Consider the following 18,032-nt stretch of genomic DNA (forward strand, 5'->3'; position numbering starts at 1 on the left):
TCAAGTATCACTGATTATTTGCAGCTCCACCTTCTCGCTCCCTGGATAGGTATTTTTATAGTACTTCTGGGTATGTATTGTTTCAGTTTTTGCCTAGTACCATAATGCCATTATTTGCACTCTTCCGCACTTCCAGCTCAGACATGCTCTTCCATTAACAAAAAAAATAAAGGTTACTTGGCTGACCAAATGCCAGCTGCACTTTACCATGTGGTCTACCCTGGATGTTCACAAGGGTGATGTGGGAGAATGGTGGAGTCGAGAATCTGCAGCTGTGACAGAAGCCAGCCATAGGGAACATACACACATCCCTTGTGTAAGCATAATGCAAGAGTGGGGATTAACTGGAGATTGAGTTGGTTTAGCAAAGGGTTTTCTTAGTCTAGGTCCTCCCCACCTACCACAGCACGCCGCAAACGGGAAGCCATCTTACCTGAGAGGAGCATTCTGTGTGCTTTGCTTTCCAGCCCCACAAAACGCACCCAGCAGCTACACAAACATGTCTTTAGCAAATTCTGACAATGCTGCTTACGTTTCTTAGTAACATTTCATAAATCTACCAGAAATGTGATCCAGACTCTTCCCTGGGGTCAAGTAGAAAGAGGCTGACACTCCAAACAGAGCTACTGCAGCCACAGTAGTCTGTGGACAATACAGTGAAGTCTGCCTTTTCCAAACCTGCCTCTGAAAGTTTTTTAACTATTTCAGTTTGTCTAGTAAAAGATTTTTTCAAATTAACTTCTCTAAAATCAGTTCATTTTTACTCCTCTTCTTTTAAAAATTGGTACGCTTTGCTCTTAGAGGTTTACAGTAAGTGAAAAGACACAGCCTACTCTATCTGAAAAGAGCTGACAAGGTTTCTCACACTGAGATCATATTCACAGAAATGTTAGTTTTAATTCTGTTAATCTCCTACCATATATATATATATATATATATATATATATGAAATAATTTCAGCCAAGCCATTCACGTCCATATTTATTAGCAAACCTGTTCACTGCCAATACTCATGCTGATGCCTGAAGGAACAAACACTAATAGAACACAGTCTTCATGTTTCAGATGCAAATTGTTTCAAGGCTTTCCCAGTTTACATCAATAACCCAGACTGGCTTATAGAAACAGACACGGGGGACTGCAGCCCAGCATTATGGAAGGAATCACTTGGGGGTTGCCGAATCACAGAGGGGGTGTATCCATCTGACGCAGAAAGACGAGTGACATTAGAGTTCCCAGGAGACAGTCTCTCTTACAAGCCCAGTTTGGTCCTTCTCCAGTGTCTCCTTTTGGAGTTGTACCTAAGACAAAAGCAGTGTAAATTAGCAAAGTGCACACAACACATTTGAGGATCCAGGTAGACTGAAATGGCCCTGAATTAGCTCAACAGTTAAAAACGGAAATCTTTCTTGCGGGCTACACTGCCAGGCTGACAACAATCATCAGCTGTGTATTTATTTTTATTAAATTTCTACCTCTGTTTACTTTCTTCATTCACTAACCAACTAGCACGTTACTGCAAGAGAATCTAAACCTCAGAGAGATAGAGATGCCTGCAGAGACGCATCAACACTGGCGTGTGAATATCTTACCTCCTCTTTTGGAGACGAGACCCGCGATCTTGTATTGACTGCCCAATGGTAATGAAAACTACTTCTTGAATGTAGTTCATAGTCTAACACAAGAAGTATCATTTTCGTTCAAAATAAGAAAGTATGCGGTGCATGGAAAAGGCTCTCTCCTAGGAAAGTATATTCATTTATGAGTATGTACTTGTACATGTTAAGAACCAGCAATTTCACCACCACATAGGTGAAACCAAACACGGTGTTAACAGAGTCGCTCTCAGCAGGAAAATGGCAGTACTCCCACGGAATGAAGCACTGTAATTGCAGCCTGCTTTGGCACACAGTTTGGATAAAGCTGATGACTGAGGTACTGAAGCGCCACAGGACAAAAATTCATTATTTTGTCCCATGAACGAGTATTCCAAAGTACTGCAATTTAGCTAAAACAGAACCCCTTTGTAACTTGGTATCTGGAAAACAAGAATACAGCCTGGGGCTGATTTTTCCTGGAAAGAAAAAAGTCAGAAGTCACAGGAACAGAACCTGGCAATTCTGTGCTGCCCCGGTGCCTGAGCCAGCCACTGCTGCTGTCACTCTCCTCACTGCTTTGGACAAAAAACAATCTGGGAGAAAGAATCCCATTCTCTGAAGAAGTCTAGACAAGCAAGCAAGTGAGATAAAGAGCTAGCTGCACAGCTAGCACAGTGAATAAGCAAACTGTACTGGTCGAAGCTTCTAAACCAGAGGGCTAACATATGCATCACCTTCTGCATGCCTCACATCCAGCTAGTATTCTACAGTACTCTTATTGCATTTTCCTAAATATGATACTTGAAAACAAATGCTATAGGCAAACAAAAAGGAACTGTTGCAATCTAATTCTGCAGTCACGTGCTAAGCATCTCATACTATCAAATTTATCTCCCACACAGGTCTGGTCCTTTACACACAATCTTCTGTGTCTCACAACACCCATGCTCAGTAAGCTACTGTTCCTTCAAGAATGCGGGATCCCAGAGGAACAGCTATGAGAGAGGGGAAAGGGAACGTCAGAGGCACGGCGGTTACCAGCATGCAAGTTCTGGAATAAATGATCTCCAGGTACAGTTCACGCTTTCATTTTCAACACGCCATCACCAACACCTGTGGGTACTTGCAGAGCACTGGAATGAACTGAACTCCTGCTGAAGGGCGCAGAAGCCCCACGCTGCCTCAAGAAACCCCAACGGGCCGAGCCTGCCCGGCAGCCGTGTCTGCGCTAATTACCTGATCTTATTGCCCGTTTTCATGCGAATCCACTGCGGGATGGGCCGGTTCTGCTTCTGCTTCTTGGCGAGGAAGCGTTTGATCTTGAACGTCTTGTGAGACGACTGGAAGAGAGAGCAGCCGTTAGTGGCCCCCGGCCGGGAGCAGCTCTGCCGGGCCCGGAGGCCCCGCACCGCCAGGCACCGCCCCGCGCGGTGAGGCGGCCGGCGGGCCGCAGGGCCTCGGCCAACCGGGGACGGGGAAGTTGCACCCGGGGGCCCTCCCGCTCCGCCCCCCCGCGCGGCCCCGCTGCCGGGAAGGCCAAGCCAGCCCGCGACGGGGAGAGAGCTCGCGGCGCGGCGGCGGATGGCGGCCGATCGTCTCACCATGGCCCGCAGCTGCCCGGCGTCCCGGCGATGGCGGCGGCGGAAGAGGAGGAAAGGGCGGGGGAAGCGGCGAGAGAGGCGGGGGCAGCGCAGGCTTCACGGCCACAGCACCCCCTGGCGGCCCGGCGGGCCCGCCCGGCGCAGCGAGTGAGGGACGGCGGCAGCACTCGAGTTTCTGCGAGTTTATTGGTTTTCGTACAAAATCACTATGGCTAAAGTTCGCTAGCTTGGGAGGAGCTGCTACTGGTGAAGTCTCTTTCTGGGCTGTAAAACAATACTTCAGGTTACGAGGGAAGATGAAGCAGTACCGGGAGGAGAGGAGGTTGGAAATGTTTCAGACTCTAAAGAAAGGAGAATGCTGGAAAAGAACAGGGTGCTCAAACCAGCTACATTTGATTGAAAAATAAGCATTTCAGTGTACGTAGACTTTACATAAGAATTTGTCAAGAAGTACTCCAATGTTAAGCCAGCTTATTCATACACTCCAGAACCACAGGAGAGGAAGGTCTCTCCCTCCCTAACACTGATATTGCCATGCCAGATGTGTGATTACTGCCATGCCAGATGTTCTCTCCACATGCCAGAGGGCTCCTGTTCACTGGTACCTCAACAAGCCCAGCCTGCGGACCTGTCTCAGTGCTAGGCTGACAGAATTTAGCTACCACTGCCTCAGGTAGGAGCACCACACAACACTGCAACACCTGTGTTCACTCCGGGCACCTCCAAGCTCGCTCTGCTGAAGCACAAACGCTGGCTCTGATCGCTGTGCAGTAAAGCTCTGGCTTTAGATCCAGGTGTCATCTCCTCCTGACTGCATGACTCATTTATTATCATACTTAAGGCCATAAAGTCCTACTTCGCAAAGATTCTCTTCTCTGTTGTAGTTAGATGCCAGGAAAAATAAATTCAAATAACTGAAAATACAATAACACATTTCAAATTCTGAATCTACAACTGAGCTTCTTTAACCAGAAACATCCAACAGCACCATGCCCCTTTTCTTCCTTTGTTCCTTCTTCATTTCGAAGGCACTTCTGGATTGCGTAGTACATGCTCTTTGGCTGCACAGACAGTCAGAATGCTAAGGCTTGCATGCTAGTCACTCCTCTTCCTTCGTGGTACTGGTCTCACTGTCTTGTTTCTTATCCGCTCCCTGATCTGTGGGCTTTGCAGCACTGTCTTCATACTGACACAATCTGCTTCGGCTTCGGGCTCCTGGCTGGTACAGCTGCATTGCTGGACGATCCTGAAATAAACCAAAACTGTTTAGACTCTTTCACAGCCCCATGCTCTCATGGTTATTACGGCAGTGATACTAGAAATGGCCTAAATACAAACTTCTCAATTATTCTACCATGTTGGCAATGTAACTTCAACTGTCTCAAATCAAGGTTGCCTCTGTTGTAAGGCAACATCTCTGTTCAAACCACAAAGAACACTGCACATAGCTGAAGTTACTTGTACAGAGTTTCCTGCTTTGACGAGTTCAGCTCACCCTCTCGCAGAACAGAGGCCAACTTCTACAGCTTCTGCAAAACCTTGAGTTTCATTTGTACCCAATAATGCCTCAAGTGATATGGAAAACTTGCATGCTGAGGCTGCAAAAGTAGATTTGCAGAGTATATAAAACTAAACTGAAGATATTTCTTGAGTCTATAGGAGATCTGCCATATTCTGCATGTAGCAGTTTTGTCCCTGTTTCAGAGGAAACTCTTCAGTCACTCTCACTTTAAGATGTATTTTCAGGCACATATAACATCAGCAGAGGTACAGGTAAATTACCAATGCTCTGCCGGCACCTTAAAGATACGAACTATGGCACAAGTCAGCAATTAAAAAGAGATCAGTGCCTTTACAGTTTAGCCCATGGTATCTTGGCTTAATTCTTACATAGTAACAAGAAATATTGCAAACAGTTCTGCAAAGTTTAGTGGACAGATAAGCAAACTTCCTAGCAATGGCAGCAGAGTTTGTTACCAGAACAGGGAGAAGTTTCAACAGATAAACCACATAGTTCTTCCCTTAAAGTGCTTTTATCCTAAAAGCCACAATCTGGTCCTTACGAATCAACACATGAATTTAAAGAAATCCAGCACCTTGTTTCTGATACGATCCCTCTTAATTGTATCCTCTTTTTTATCGTCTTTGGTTACTTTCTCAGATTTGTCCGTGCTGCTGGTAAAGTCTGTAAGATCACTTTTCTTTCCCTTTTCTCTGAGTAAGTCTCTCTCCTTTTTCACCTCTTCCTCTTTTCTTCTAAAAACCTTCTCTTTCTCAAAGCGCTCTTTCTGCCTCCGACGCTCCTCTTCTTGGCGTCTCAGTTTCTCCCTCTGTGCTCTCTCATATTCTCTGTCTCTTTCAAAATCTCTATCTCGGTCCCTGTAGTCCTTTACACACTCATCTTCTGATCTGTATGAAAACAAAACTGAAAATTAAGCTCAAAAGATTCATCAAACAGGGCTGGGAGATTAATGTAATACTGGTGTAAATTTGCAATAAGGAGATGACACCCTGGTAGGCTTTAGGGAAGCTGTAATAACCTGAGTCATGCACGATAACCAGAGATGACACGGACTGCTAGTGTTTCCTGGCCTTCCACTCACATAGCTGGCTGAGTCTCCTCTGGCTTTGGAAAACATCCACATTTCTCTGTCTCATCTCTATTTCTCACATGGCAGAATTGAACCTTGAACAGATCATGGAGCTGTTGAGAATGACACTTCTCACTTTGACCTTCTACTAGACTTAAAGGGACTACTAACTGAAGTACACCGCTCCTCTTGCCATGGATAGAATTCCCTCATTGCAAGGACTGTGCTCACAGCCTGCTGCAGGTCACCTACACCCAGGCTTCTTCTGCAGATCTCCTGCAGCAAGTCACAAAAATATTAAAATTTGTCTGCTAGTGAAGAATTCTCAGGTAATTCATACAGAATTCTGTTATCACTGGGACATTGCACTGCCACTGAGAACACATCCCATGCCTTATAACAGAAAAATAATTTGAAAGGAATTTCAAAACGGGGTCATGGCAGAGCAGCCTAAGCCTCAGTATGATCAGGAAACAAGTTAGATAGACACATATATATTTATAGCAAGTACTAGAATACTTTTTTGCCTTCTCTTCTTTTGTCTCCCCATCAGATCGTTTGGCAGATGCACTACTCGCATTTTTTTCCTCCCTCAGAGTCTCTTTTTCCAGTTTCTTGGATTTTTCTTTTTTCTCCAAGTCTTTTTCATCTTTTTCAGGCTTCTTAAGTAGCTACAAAGAAAACAGAAGTCTCAACTAAAAAGCTCACTCTAACACATATTGTCTGGCACAACACCGAAACTGCATCAAAGGAACCATAGTCCAGTAAGAAATGAACATTAAAGTAATGTTACTGCAAATTGCAGTATTTCTAAAAGCTGGAGTGTATGAGTAAGCATCATCCACAGAGCAGACTAAGATTTTTCTCCTAAAACAGGCCATTTTAGAAAGCTTAAGAATAGTCTCCATACCATAGTGAATTCACAATTCTGTTTACCACAGCATGTACAACAGTCACATGACAAAAGCTTTAAATACTACTATGAAGCATTACAGCATGTAAACCTTTACAATGCCTAATATTTAATATTACAAAAGAGTGGTAATCTACTAACACCAAACTCATGTGATTCTCCACACAATTCTCAAAGCACATTTTGAGAGACTGATATACAAATAATAGGGGAAAGGGATTGTAACAGTTTATAATAAAGAACTGTTCTAGACCTTAATCTTTGGTTCTTCTTTTGATCTGTCTCTTTCTTTTTCTGGGCATCTGTCTACTTTCTTCAGTTTTTCTGCTTCTTTTCTCTTCCTTCTCTCCTCCTCTTTCCATTTTCTTCTTTCTTCTTCTCTTTGTCTTTTTCTTTCCAATTCTCTCCTTCTCCTCTCCTCTCTTTTTTCTTCTCTCAATCTCTGTGTGTGTAAAAGCAAAGAGAAAGCGTATTTCTACACTAGTAAATATCCCTTTAAGCCTAACAATACTGTCTTAAACCCAAACACAACACTAGCCTCAGCCTTTATCATTCTAATATTAATTAAATCTGCCCCATCTGTGATTTTCTCCATCGCTAAATGTTAAAATGAGATTATGTGCTAGGAGAAAGATCATCTACAAGGACCTTGGCCATAACCGCATTAAAAAAGGAAGTATTAAAAGGAAGTCTGGTTTGGCAGTGCCACAAGAGACGTTTAGCTGTAATCAGAATGCACGTGAAGCACCACTATTCCTACAAAGGCCAGCGTTTTAGTAGTTTAAAATATCTGATCCAAATGTTAACAAGGGAGTGGGGTCAAAAGCTTATTCTTCAAAAGGAAAGACAGAAACATGCCAATGTACACACTACAATATACATGTCCATGCTTTAAATGAGCAAATTGTACTTGCAAGCGACAAGAAGACTCTGGAGATAAGTCTTACCTGTTTATTTTTCAAGAAGTTCAATAAAGGAGTAGTCTTTTTAGCTAGAGAATATATAAAACAAATGTAAATAATTTGCCTTATCCAATACTGCAATACTGACAACAAAAGCGTACATGAAATGAAAAAGCCTTATGGATTATCCATCCTATCTCCTCTCACACAGAGCAATACAGCAGTGAAACAAGGATTCCAATCCTATCCCTGAACAGCAGCAACTATCAGGATTCTGTAAACTTCTTTAGGACACTAATATGATATCCAGTACACATATCTGTGAAGGAATATTCAGTCTACATTAGGTCTTTCTCAGATTCTCTCACTTCAAAAGAGATACCTGCAACATCATTAAAAATAGTCTTCTGGTCATTTTTATGGTATTTTACCCAACCACAATATCTCTTAATTTGTGCCTGCATGGCACATCACTGCTTTAAGCATTTCGCATTAAACATCACTGCATCTCACTAAATGCAGCCACTCCACTGCCTAGTCTGGCTAACAAACATCTGACTAGCAGCTTAAACCAGGAAGGCACTTTATGACATAAAACTTAAACCTACAGAAGAATTTGCGCATGGGAGCAAAATAAAATACAATTAATAACATTAGCCTAAAGGTTTAACAAATACCAAGCACACAAAAGAATTCAGCCTCTTCAAGGTTGAGAAATCACAGCTTCAAATTACACCACATACATTTTACTAGAGCACAAAGAAATGTAACTATAGTACATAGATTTTCATACCTATTAGCTCTTTGTTTCTTGCCTCTATTTCCTCCAGCAAAGTTTCAGGAGTGGAGGTTAATTTTTCATCATCTGCACTGTAACTTTCCAAAAACTTCTTGTACTCTGGATCTACAGGCAGAGAAAAAGGGGAGGGGAAGAGATATTGTAGTATCGAAAGAATTTGCATTGCACACTGCTGGAAATCTGGGTTAGATTTGCAGGAGTTGTATTGTTCCTATGTCACCTTTTCATACATTGGCAGCTCTCAAATGAGCTGCTGCTGCATTATGTTTGTCTGGGATAACACTCTTTAATAAATTTGCAGCGGACAGAGCAGTGCTAACAAGCTTCACATAAAATTAGGCAAACATTCTCTTGATAAACTACAGTGTCACAGTAAAAACATTATATTCAAATTACTGCTAGGACTTTCAAGTCTACACATGCAGAAGAAACTAGCCAGCTGTTATACCATCTTCAATAGTTCCAGTTTTGGCATCCTTTTTCTTACTCTTCTTTTTTGCAGCTTTTTGGAAAGGTGCAAACTCAACTATGGCAGCATATTCCTGACCTGTCAAGAAGAGAGGGAAAAATACATTTAAAAAAAAAAAAAAAAAAGAGATGAAATGGATATAAAATAGAGTATATTGTCCGTGTCTAAAGCAGGAAGACAAGCCTCACAAAAAACACACAATATCAGAAGAGACTACTTGGACAGCAGAAAAGAACTACTGTATTTTGAAAGCCACTTAATAAAACAACATTTTACAGACAGCAGAATTCATGAACTGAACACTCTTACTACATTAACAAAATAGTAAATTCACAGACTCACAACAGGAAGGAAATACTGGATTTAAGACTGCCCACAACTGTCAGTTCAGTCACCTCAGCTACACCACACCACATAACATCCTCATCCTACAGACTATGCACTCATTGTGCAAGTAGAACAGAATATTTTAAGTTAATGCAACTGAGGCATATCTCAATTTTTGGCAAAATACAATAGAATACAATGCATTACAGGCAGGGCTTACAGTTTTATCTTATGACAATAATGTTACATTTATGGCTGTATAAATCTAACATTGCTGTTATTGCAAATACTGTCTGCTGTCACACTGTGAACCACCTTATTTAAAAGATCTAAGTGTTATGAGAACTTTGTCATGTAACCCTTCTAAATAAGGAATAATCTTGTGTACAGAGCTTTGTATCACATAAAACACCCAGCTGGATGAAATGTAAAATATAGTACTTGAAACAAAGTTCAAGGTGAAATCCTTAGTCTACTGAAGTCAACATGCAGACTCTTGTTAAAGCTTTTGCTAAATATGTAAATTGAAGGTCTATCAATGAAAGACTAACAACTTTTAGTGCTACCCAATGTAAGCAGTTCCAAATTGTAACATTTAAAAACATGAGATATACTGAATTCCTAACACGCATTTAGAAAAAAAGATAAGCAGCAACTAAATACTTGGACGTTTAACCAATGAATTAGACAAAACATTTGTTTCCTGCAGATTAATGTCTTCAGAGAGCAGTCATTTTCACAGCTCAGACTGCAAGCAAGAAGCTATTCCTTTTACTGAATCAAGATGACTCAGTTGTAAACTGGAACAACTAACAATCAGAATTAAAAACTGACCATAACGTAAGTCACACTGTACAGAACAAGTGAGGGGAGTAGTAGAGGGTGACATTGGTAACCTCAGCTTCATTGAGGTGGGACAGCGACACTACCCACCCACTTTCACTTTTCAGACTTCCTACTGAACTATGACAATGCAAGTATTAACCTCAGTAACACAGCGACTGGTTTTATATTGATATCAGTACCATGTACACTTAACTAGGTTTTACACATAATGTACAAAATCAATTTAGACTAGTTTCCACAAAGCATAAGAAATTTTCTTTGTTCTTTGAAAGCCTGCATAACATTTGGTTAAGGCATTAAGACAAAGGAAATTGAGATACTAGAGAGAGTTCAGAGAAGGGCAGTGAAGCTGGTGAGGGGCCTGGAGCACAAGTCTGGTGAGGAACAGTTGAGGCAACTGGGGCTGTTTAGCCTGGAGAAAAGGAGGCTGAGGAGGATCTTATTGCTGTCTGCAACTACCTGAAAGGAGGTTGTAGCGTGGAGGGGGTTGGTCTCTTCTCCCCAGTAGCAAGTGATAGGACAAGAGGAAATGGCCTCAAGTTGCGCCAGGAGAGGTTCAGATTGGATACTGGGAAAAAATTCTTCATGGAAAGGGCTGTCAGGCATTGGAACAGGCTGCCCAGGGCAGTGGTGGAGTCACCATCCCTGGAGGGGTTTAAAAGGCGTTTAGACGAGGTTCTTAGGGACATGGGTTAGTGCCAGAGTTAGGTTCTGGTTGCACTTGACGATTCTGAGGGCCTCTTCCAACTGAAATGACTCTATGAAATCAGAAGTGGCATGTTTCTCATACCTGTCCCTCTAAAATTCAACCAGCACAGCGTGCACACAGCAGGACAGACACAACCACACAGCCGGGCTGCGCTCACTCACCTTTGTGATCGACAAAAACATAGCCGTCAAAGCGGTCCCTGAAGAGGACTATGTCTTCCTGGTTTTTGAAGTTGATGTAGGCTCTGGAGAACATGTGCGGGTACAAGCTGCAGAAACACAAGACCGAGAGCGCGGATGACAAGGTGGCGGTGCCTCCCGGGCCCTGCCGCCGGCGGCAGCTCTGGGGGAACCGCCCGGGCGGCGCCGGCGGCCGTACCTGGAGTCGTTGGCGAAGAACTCGAAGTAGTCGTGCTCGGGCAGGGGCTGCAGGTGCTCCTCCAGCTGCTCCTTCGTCAAGCTGGGCGGCAGCCGGCGGATCACCACCTGCGGCGGGCGGCACGGTCAGTGTCGCTGTCCCCCCGGCGGCCCCGCCCTGAGGGCCGCGGCGCGAGGCCCCGTTACCGCGGGCGGGGGGGGCCCCACCCCGAGCAGCGCGCAGGCCCCACCTTGCTGAGCGTCTCCTTCTTGTCCTTGGGCCGCTCGAGGCGGTCGAGCTCGGCGCCGCCGGCCCTGCCATCCGTACCCGTGGCGGTGCCCGCCCCCAGCAGAGCCCCCGGCCCGGCGGCGGCCCCGCGCCGCTCCTTGGGCCTGGCGTTCTCCTTGTCCTCCTTCATCCCGGCCGCGGGGCAGCGCCGCACGGCCCCGCCCGCCCATTGGCCGCCGCGCCTCTCGCGCGACTGCGCCTTAAAGGGCCACGAGCCTCGGCCTCCCCGCTGCCGGACTACAGCTCCCGGCATGCACCGGGGCGTGCCAGAGCGCTTCCGTACACAATGTCCTGAGCTGGAAGGGACCCACAAGGACCATCGGGTCCAGCTCCTGTCCCTGCACAGGACAACCCCACAGGTCACACCATGTGTCTGAGGGTGTCCAGTCTCTTCTTGAACACTGTCAGGTTGGGGCCGTGACACCTCCCTGGGGAGCCTGTTCCAGTGTCCAGCACCCTCTGGGTGAAGAACCTTTTCCTCATGTCCACCCTAAACCTCCTCTGGCACATCTTCCTGCCATTCCCCTGGGTTCTGTCATTGGTCACTAAAGAGAAGAGTTCGGCACCTGCCCCTCCTGACCCCTTGTGTAACCGCAGGAGCTCTCCCCTCAGTCTCCTCCAGGCTGAACACACCAAGTGACTTCAGCCGCTCCTCATACGGCTTCCCCTCCAAACCCTTCAGCAACTTTGCAGCCCTCTGCTGGACACCCTCTGGTAGCTTAGTATCCTTTTTTATCCTGTGGCGCCCAGAACCGCACACGGTGCTCCAGGTGAGGCCGTGGCGGACTACGGCTCCCGGCATGTCCCTGGGGGCCCGCGGGACCCGGCACGGTCAGCGGCCGGGGCCGGGACCGCCGCTGGGCGGACTGGGGCGCGGCCGCGGCTTCATGTCCTGCCCCGGCACCACTGAGGAGCGGTCCCTTGGCGGCGCTGTCACTGCCGCCCCCTCCCGGGCCGGCCCCGGCAGCGGCGGTGGCGCGGGGCAGGCCGGGAAGGCGCGCGGGGCAGGCCGGGAAGGCGCGCGGGGCAGGCCGGGAGTGCCCGCGGGGAGCCGGGGCGGCGGAGCGGGCGGCGGCAGCGGCGGGATGTGGTACGAGATCCTGCCCGGCATGGCCATCATGGGCCTCTGCCTCGCCATCCCCGGCCTCTCCACCGTCTACATGCACCGCTTGTGCAACGGCGGCAAGGTCAGCGCGGGGACACCGGGCCGCTCACACCCCCCACGGCCCGGGATCCCGGGGCCCCCCTTCCCTCCGGGATCCCACATCCCCCTGGGCTCCCCCTTCCCCCTCCGGGCCTCCCTTCCCTTCCCCCTGGGATCCCACATCCCCCTGGGGTCCCTTCCCTCCCCGGGGGCAGTAACAGGCAGCCCCGTGCGTGTCCGCAGGAGAAGCGGATCGCCCGCTACCCCTTCCAGTGGAACCTGATGGAAAGAGACAGGCGGGTGTCCGGTGTCAACAAGTACTACGTGTCCAAGGCAGGTGGTCGGGGCCCTGGGCAGGTGCCGCGGGGGAAGCGGGAGCCGTGCACTGCTGCTCTAGCTCCCGCGGGCTCTGCAATGGGCACTGGTTGCTCCTGGGGCTGTGGGAGCTCGCTCTGTACATGCAGCTGGCCTGCATGTGGGCATGTGCATTTAATTTTTTTTTGAAATTAGGATTTGGGTACTTAAGAAGCATAGTTTGAAAACCTGCATTTTCAGCTATGCACTGTTGCAAATTAACAATGAGAATGGTGCAGAAACTGCTATTTTTCTTTTTCAGGGTCTGGAGAACATAGACTAAGGTGGTGGCACTTTGAAGAATCCACATATCTATATAAAATGATTTAACTCTTTAATAAAGATATACATGTATTCAATCCTTGCATCTGTGTTGTTATGATGGGTTGACCCCAGCTAGACACCAGGTACCCACCAAAGATGTTTTATCACTCGCCTCCTCAGCTGGACAGGGGAGAGAAAATGTAATGAAAGGTTCATGGGTTGAGATAAGAACAGGGAGGACACAGCTGTCTAGCTATCTTTCAGAAATTGACCTAGATAGCTAAGGACTCCTAGACCACCCCTGTTCCCAGAGGAAGCAATTCTCTCTCCTGTCCCTATCTTGAGCTTCCCCCAAGTATCCACATGGTTCTTCCTGCCCCTATAATCCTTCATGCCTCTCAGTGCTGACCCAGCTCTCAGTACAGATGTATCACTAGCCACTCAGTAATGCAACAAATCATTTTTTAATACAATACAGTAAGCAGGTGCTTCATCGACCTGCACAGCAGACACTGAATGAAGAGGTCGGTCCCTCTGTAAGAGCCACAGAAGCACGTGGCAGCACCATTGAAGTTTTCCAGTTTTCACTGTATTCTGTTCTTGGATGTGCATCTGTAAATAAATTCTAGCAGAGTGAGGAAAACAAGTACTTGACAGAGGAATTTTTGAATTAATATTCTGAATATATCATCTTTAAAGCCAGATATCCATCTTCTCTCCATGTAACCTTAGCACCACATTAGATTATTTTGTAACTGTTAGTCTTCTATGTATAGTTTTAAAAAAATGCCGTAAGGCCTGCCCGAATGGCTGGTCTTCACATTCAGTAAGGGTTAGCACCATGTTAGTGCTGCAGGCCTCTCCACAGCCAGCGCCTGTGTCCTGACGAGGGCTGATCAATTCTTCATCTAAAAGAACAGTGAAGAGGCACCAGATCCCAGGAACTGGGCGGTTCCCAGGGATCCTGTCTGTAGCCGCAGGAGGCTGCTGTCCGTGTCAGCCTCCTGGCAGTGACAGGTCACACATCTCCTGCCTGGGGAAGGTAGACAGTAACTGTCAACTCCTGCTAGTGCAGCAGTAGCTGGCAGCAGCTGAGGCAGCACGTTCAGCCTTGCAGAGAGGCTGCTCAGGAGTGAGAACAGACAGCTTGCAGTTCAGAGGCTTCCTCACACGCTCCCACCTTCCTCCTCTTCCTCCTCTGTGCTCTGAGAACCTTTGTCCTCTGAGGACAGAAGAGGCTGGTGCTGACACGACTGGTGTCTGTCTGCACTCCTCCATGTGGCCTGCAGCTCTGCCCTGCCTTGCTGCAGGAACAGGGGCAGGAGGTCGGGAGCAAAGGGCATGTCCCTGAAGGCGTGCAGGAGGAAGATGCCGGACACGATGGTGAGGAAGCCGCTGATGGTGCCGATGATGTTGTCCAGCACCATGTGCTGCCACTCCTTGAAGAGGATGGCAGAGCACATCATGACTGCTGTGGTGAACAGCACATAGTAAATGGGTGTGACCACAGATGTGTTGAAGATGTCCAAGGCTTTGTTCAGGTAGTTGATCTGGATGCTGATGCAGATCACCAGGCACACGAGGAGCACCCAGCCCAGTGGTTCTTTCAGGACTGGCTTCCCAGAAAACAGTTCTTTCAGGGCAATCCCCAAGCCTTTGACACAGGACACTGAAAGCGAGCCGATGGCAGAGCAGACCAAAACATAAACCAAGACGTTGCTCTGTCCATAACGTGGTCCAGCCACAAAAATAAGTAGAAGGGAGCTCACCAGGACACACACAGCAAATACAATGAATCCTTGGGGAAAGCAGAATTAAAGAGCTCTATCAGAGAACAACAGCACCAGTAACATGTAGCTGAACAGCAATTAGAGATGGAGGACAGGCAGGTAAGTGCCCCATCAGTCTGGTCTTTTTAACTTCCACCTGTAGGGACTGGGGTTGGGATGCAGAGTTTCTCTCCAGGCTGAGCAAAGCTGCAGAGACAACAGCAGCTCTTTACAGTGCTGATCACAGCACCGCCCCACGAGTCAGCCTGTCAGGATACAGCTGCCCATAGGGGAAGGGGTAGGGACAGCCAGGGCGCTACTGGAGGTGGGGGGCTTGCTGACCAGGAAGACAAGGGGGTACAGCTCAGCAGGATGCCCAAGAGGCTGGCAGAAGGCTCAGGAAGCTCTAGCTGAACTCTGCAGGCTGTGGCGGGATAAAGAGGAAAGTGCCACATCACAGGAGTGCGAGGGCCTGCCAGAGCGCTCTAATAAGCAGCAGCATCTACCTCTTTCTCTGCTTTGCTCTTCTCCCTGTGCTTCCTTCCTCCATTTCCTGTGGCTTATTCTACCATTCATGCTATTGAGCAAATCATGTCCTTGCAACTTGATTCATCCTCTAACATAAATATCAGGACCACTTGACCTTGGGCATAACTTGAATCACTCATCCATCTTGGCCTGAAGTTCCTCCCGTCTTCTCTCAGCCACCACTGCACCCTCATGTACAGGGATTTCCTCGCCTGTGCCTGCACTGCGACAGGCCAACCCCTTCTGCTCACACCTGCAGCTAATTCCCATGCACTTCACTTTTTGCATCTATACCTTCCAGGCAGTACAAAAAAGCCACACTTGGTAACTTAATAACCCAAGTTCTCATTCCTGCTTCCGCACAGACCCACTGACTTGGGAGCACCACCCAGACCCCCTCTCTGTGAAGTGGGGTTCCCATCTGCTTCTTTTATCCAGGGTCAAGAGGACTTGACAGTCCTAAAAAGCCATTCTGAAGATGACATGTCCCTCTATGTTTTGAGGTAGCTAATAAGGTGTAAATCCTCCAAGCACATGTATGAAATTCTGTTTGACTGACAGCAATCTTTCACATTTAGGGCATGGAAACCCCAGCCTTTTACCACCACAGAAGGCAACCCACAAGCTCTTCTCGACACAGGGGAATGTTTCCTCCACTGGTGCACAGAACAAGAAACAGCTCAATTAACCTTTAGTTCAGTCCTCCCAATCCAGCCAAGTTGTATACTACCGCTACTGTCATTTCCAAGCTTGAAGCTGACAGGACCTCTTCTATTTAAGTACCTGGATCTTTCAGCTTCTCTGCCATTGACTCCAGGCTGGAAACCTCTTCTTCCTGTGGAGCATGGATCACCATCACCGTGGAACCTAGGATACTGAGGATGCAGCCAATCTTCCCATGAACATTCAGCTGCTCATTCAGGAAGGTCGAAGACAGAACTGCACTGAAAGACAGTAAAAAAAAGCAACCAAACAAAAAAACCCAAATTAGGCCAAGGGATGGAGTACCTGAGGGAAGAGACAGAGGAAAGCAGAGCAACTGCTTTGACCACTAAGGTGTGTAGGTGAGGTGAGGGTGTTTCTGCAGCTGCTTACCTAACAAGGACACTTAGAGCACCCAGTGGAGTTACTAGCGTTGCAGGGGCAAAGGCATAGGCAGCGAAATTTGCAGCTTCTCCAACTCCCACTGCAAGAAAAACTCTGTCAGGTGAGCATCAAAGTAGGTGCAATTCAGCATAATGCAAATTTGGGTGCAGTCAGAAGACAGCCTCAGTTTCCACCTGAGTGCCCCATGTTTCTCTGAGGTATGTAGTGCAACCATGAAAGAACAGCCCCAACAAGGACAAGCAGAGCCTGATACAGGTTTTCTTGGGAAGAGAAGGCTCATGGTTATGCATCGTGATCCTTAATCACATGTCACTATGCAGCTGAACAGTAACCACAGAAAAATATTTCCATAATGTCCTCAAAGCTGAAAGGAGTTTTGACCTGTTTCGTATTTCTAAGTCATATTCTTCTCTTCGAACAGCTTTTTATAGGGTAAATAAAGTACAATTGGTTATTAATGTTGAAAAGTGTAAAATAAAGCTGCTGAAATTGCTGTAGTACTAAACCCATAGCGCTAGATACACCATTATAACTGCATCATCTGGGCAGGCCATTTCCAGAGGCACTTAACCCAATCCAGTTTGACCAGCTTCTCAACTCCTATTTAGCAGAGAAACCTGGTAACGCATGAGACTTTAGAATGTTTTAGAGTTAAAATTAGGTTGACAATATCCTCAGATGCTCAGAAAAAACATCAAGCAGTCAAACAACCATCATAACAGTAAAACACAAAAGCAACTGGAAACAACGACCAAGGCACTCTCAAGTGTGTTTTGCTACAGTTTCACAGCGGGTACTTACTGCACAGCAGCCCTGCCCACCAAAGCCATTCGTGCAGGTACGCGTGACCTCCTTGCCCTAAGTAATGAAGAAATGGTGACAAGAAACCTCAGATGAAGCTGCACAAAAAGCTCATTATCCTGCCAGAACTGCCTTGGAAAAGCAAGCGGGAAGCACACAGCAGCCTTGGGTCTGCCCGCCCTGTCACATTATGGCCTGACCCAGGCATGGGCCAGAACTGATTCTTTCACCCTAAAAGCAAAGATTTTACCCCCCGCTTCTCCCGTGTTTGAAAGGCAGCAGTTTCAAGAACGCGTGAGTGGTTCTAGAAACGCATCTCTGTCGGCTACGGGCGACGGCCAGCCCTGAGGAACACACCTGCTTTTAGGCCAGACACCCCGCGGGCACGGAGGGCGCGGCGGGGGCCCGGCGCGGCGCGGGCTGAGCCGGCGGGGCCGGGCCGGGCCGCTCGCAGGCGGCACCGGGGCTTCCTGCGCGTCCCCTCCCGCCAGCCCCAGCTCCCCCCCGCTACCTGCCCTGACGCGGCCGCGGCGGCACAGCCGGAGCAGCCCCTTCTTCTTGAGGATGAAGCTGCTGCCGATGAAGGCGCTGGAGGCCAGGGCCAGCCCCAGCCCCACGGAGAAGCCGGCCCGCCCGCCCGCAGCCCCCATGGCGGCCCCGCCGCC

At 47.5% G+C, this 18,032-nt stretch overlaps 4 protein-coding genes and 1 non-coding gene across 6 annotated transcripts; 1 reads left to right on the forward strand and 4 right to left on the reverse strand.

The window, feature by feature from the left end:
• Positions 1-968: 968 nt before the first annotated feature.
• Positions 969-3,293, reverse strand: RPL39 (ribosomal protein L39). Its single transcript, XM_065643148.1, has 3 exons — positions 3,200-3,293; positions 2,835-2,938; positions 969-1,301 (listed from the first exon to the last, which is right to left on the reverse strand). Exons 1-3 carry the CDS (start codon positions 3,200-3,202, stop codon positions 1,253-1,255), a joined length of 156 nt encoding a protein of 51 aa, XP_065499220.1. The 5' UTR covers positions 3,203-3,293; the 3' UTR covers positions 969-1,252.
• On the reverse strand, positions 1,772-1,903 carry LOC135993703 (small nucleolar RNA SNORA69). The gene has a single exon (XR_010606902.1). It is a non-coding gene; the product is annotated as a small nucleolar RNA SNORA69 (small nucleolar RNA).
• A 73-nt stretch (positions 3,294-3,366) lies between the features above and the next one.
• On the reverse strand, positions 3,367-11,555 carry UPF3B (UPF3B regulator of nonsense mediated mRNA decay). Its single transcript, XM_065643147.1, has 10 exons — positions 11,363-11,555; positions 11,134-11,240; positions 10,917-11,023; positions 8,853-8,951; positions 8,399-8,509; positions 7,651-7,694; positions 6,957-7,145; positions 6,310-6,461; positions 5,296-5,608; positions 3,367-4,445 (listed from the first exon to the last, which is right to left on the reverse strand). The coding sequence occupies exons 1-10, from the start codon at positions 11,528-11,530 to the stop codon at positions 4,299-4,301; spliced, it is 1,437 nt and encodes a 478-aa protein (XP_065499219.1). The 5' UTR covers positions 11,531-11,555; the 3' UTR covers positions 3,367-4,298.
• Positions 11,556-12,405: 850 nt separating this feature from the next.
• NDUFA1 (NADH:ubiquinone oxidoreductase subunit A1) lies at positions 12,406-13,257 on the forward strand. Its single transcript, XM_065643359.1, has 3 exons — positions 12,406-12,587; positions 12,788-12,877; positions 13,161-13,257. The coding sequence occupies exons 1-3, from the start codon at positions 12,486-12,488 to the stop codon at positions 13,179-13,181; spliced, it is 213 nt and encodes a 70-aa protein (XP_065499431.1). The 5' UTR covers positions 12,406-12,485; the 3' UTR covers positions 13,182-13,257.
• Positions 13,258-13,610: 353 nt separating this feature from the next.
• LOC135993465 (magnesium transporter NIPA2-like) lies at positions 13,611-18,027 on the reverse strand. Of its 2 annotated transcripts, none has more exons than XM_065643357.1 (5): positions 17,879-18,027; positions 17,368-17,424; positions 16,555-16,645; positions 16,243-16,403; positions 13,611-14,960 (listed from the first exon to the last, which is right to left on the reverse strand). In XM_065643357.1, exons 1-5 carry the CDS (start codon positions 18,015-18,017, stop codon positions 14,329-14,331), a joined length of 1,080 nt encoding a protein of 359 aa, XP_065499429.1. In that variant the 5' UTR covers positions 18,018-18,027; the 3' UTR covers positions 13,611-14,328. The 2 variants fall into 2 exon arrangements, with proteins under 2 accessions (XP_065499429.1, XP_065499430.1); XM_065643358.1 differs by having other exon boundaries at positions 17,883-17,963.
• Between the last annotated feature and the right edge of the window lie 5 nt (positions 18,028-18,032).

Source organism: Caloenas nicobarica, chromosome 12 (genome assembly GCF_036013445.1).
Source record: "Caloenas nicobarica isolate bCalNic1 chromosome 12, bCalNic1.hap1, whole genome shotgun sequence".
Classification (NCBI taxonomy): domain Eukaryota; kingdom Metazoa; phylum Chordata; class Aves; order Columbiformes; family Columbidae; genus Caloenas; species Caloenas nicobarica.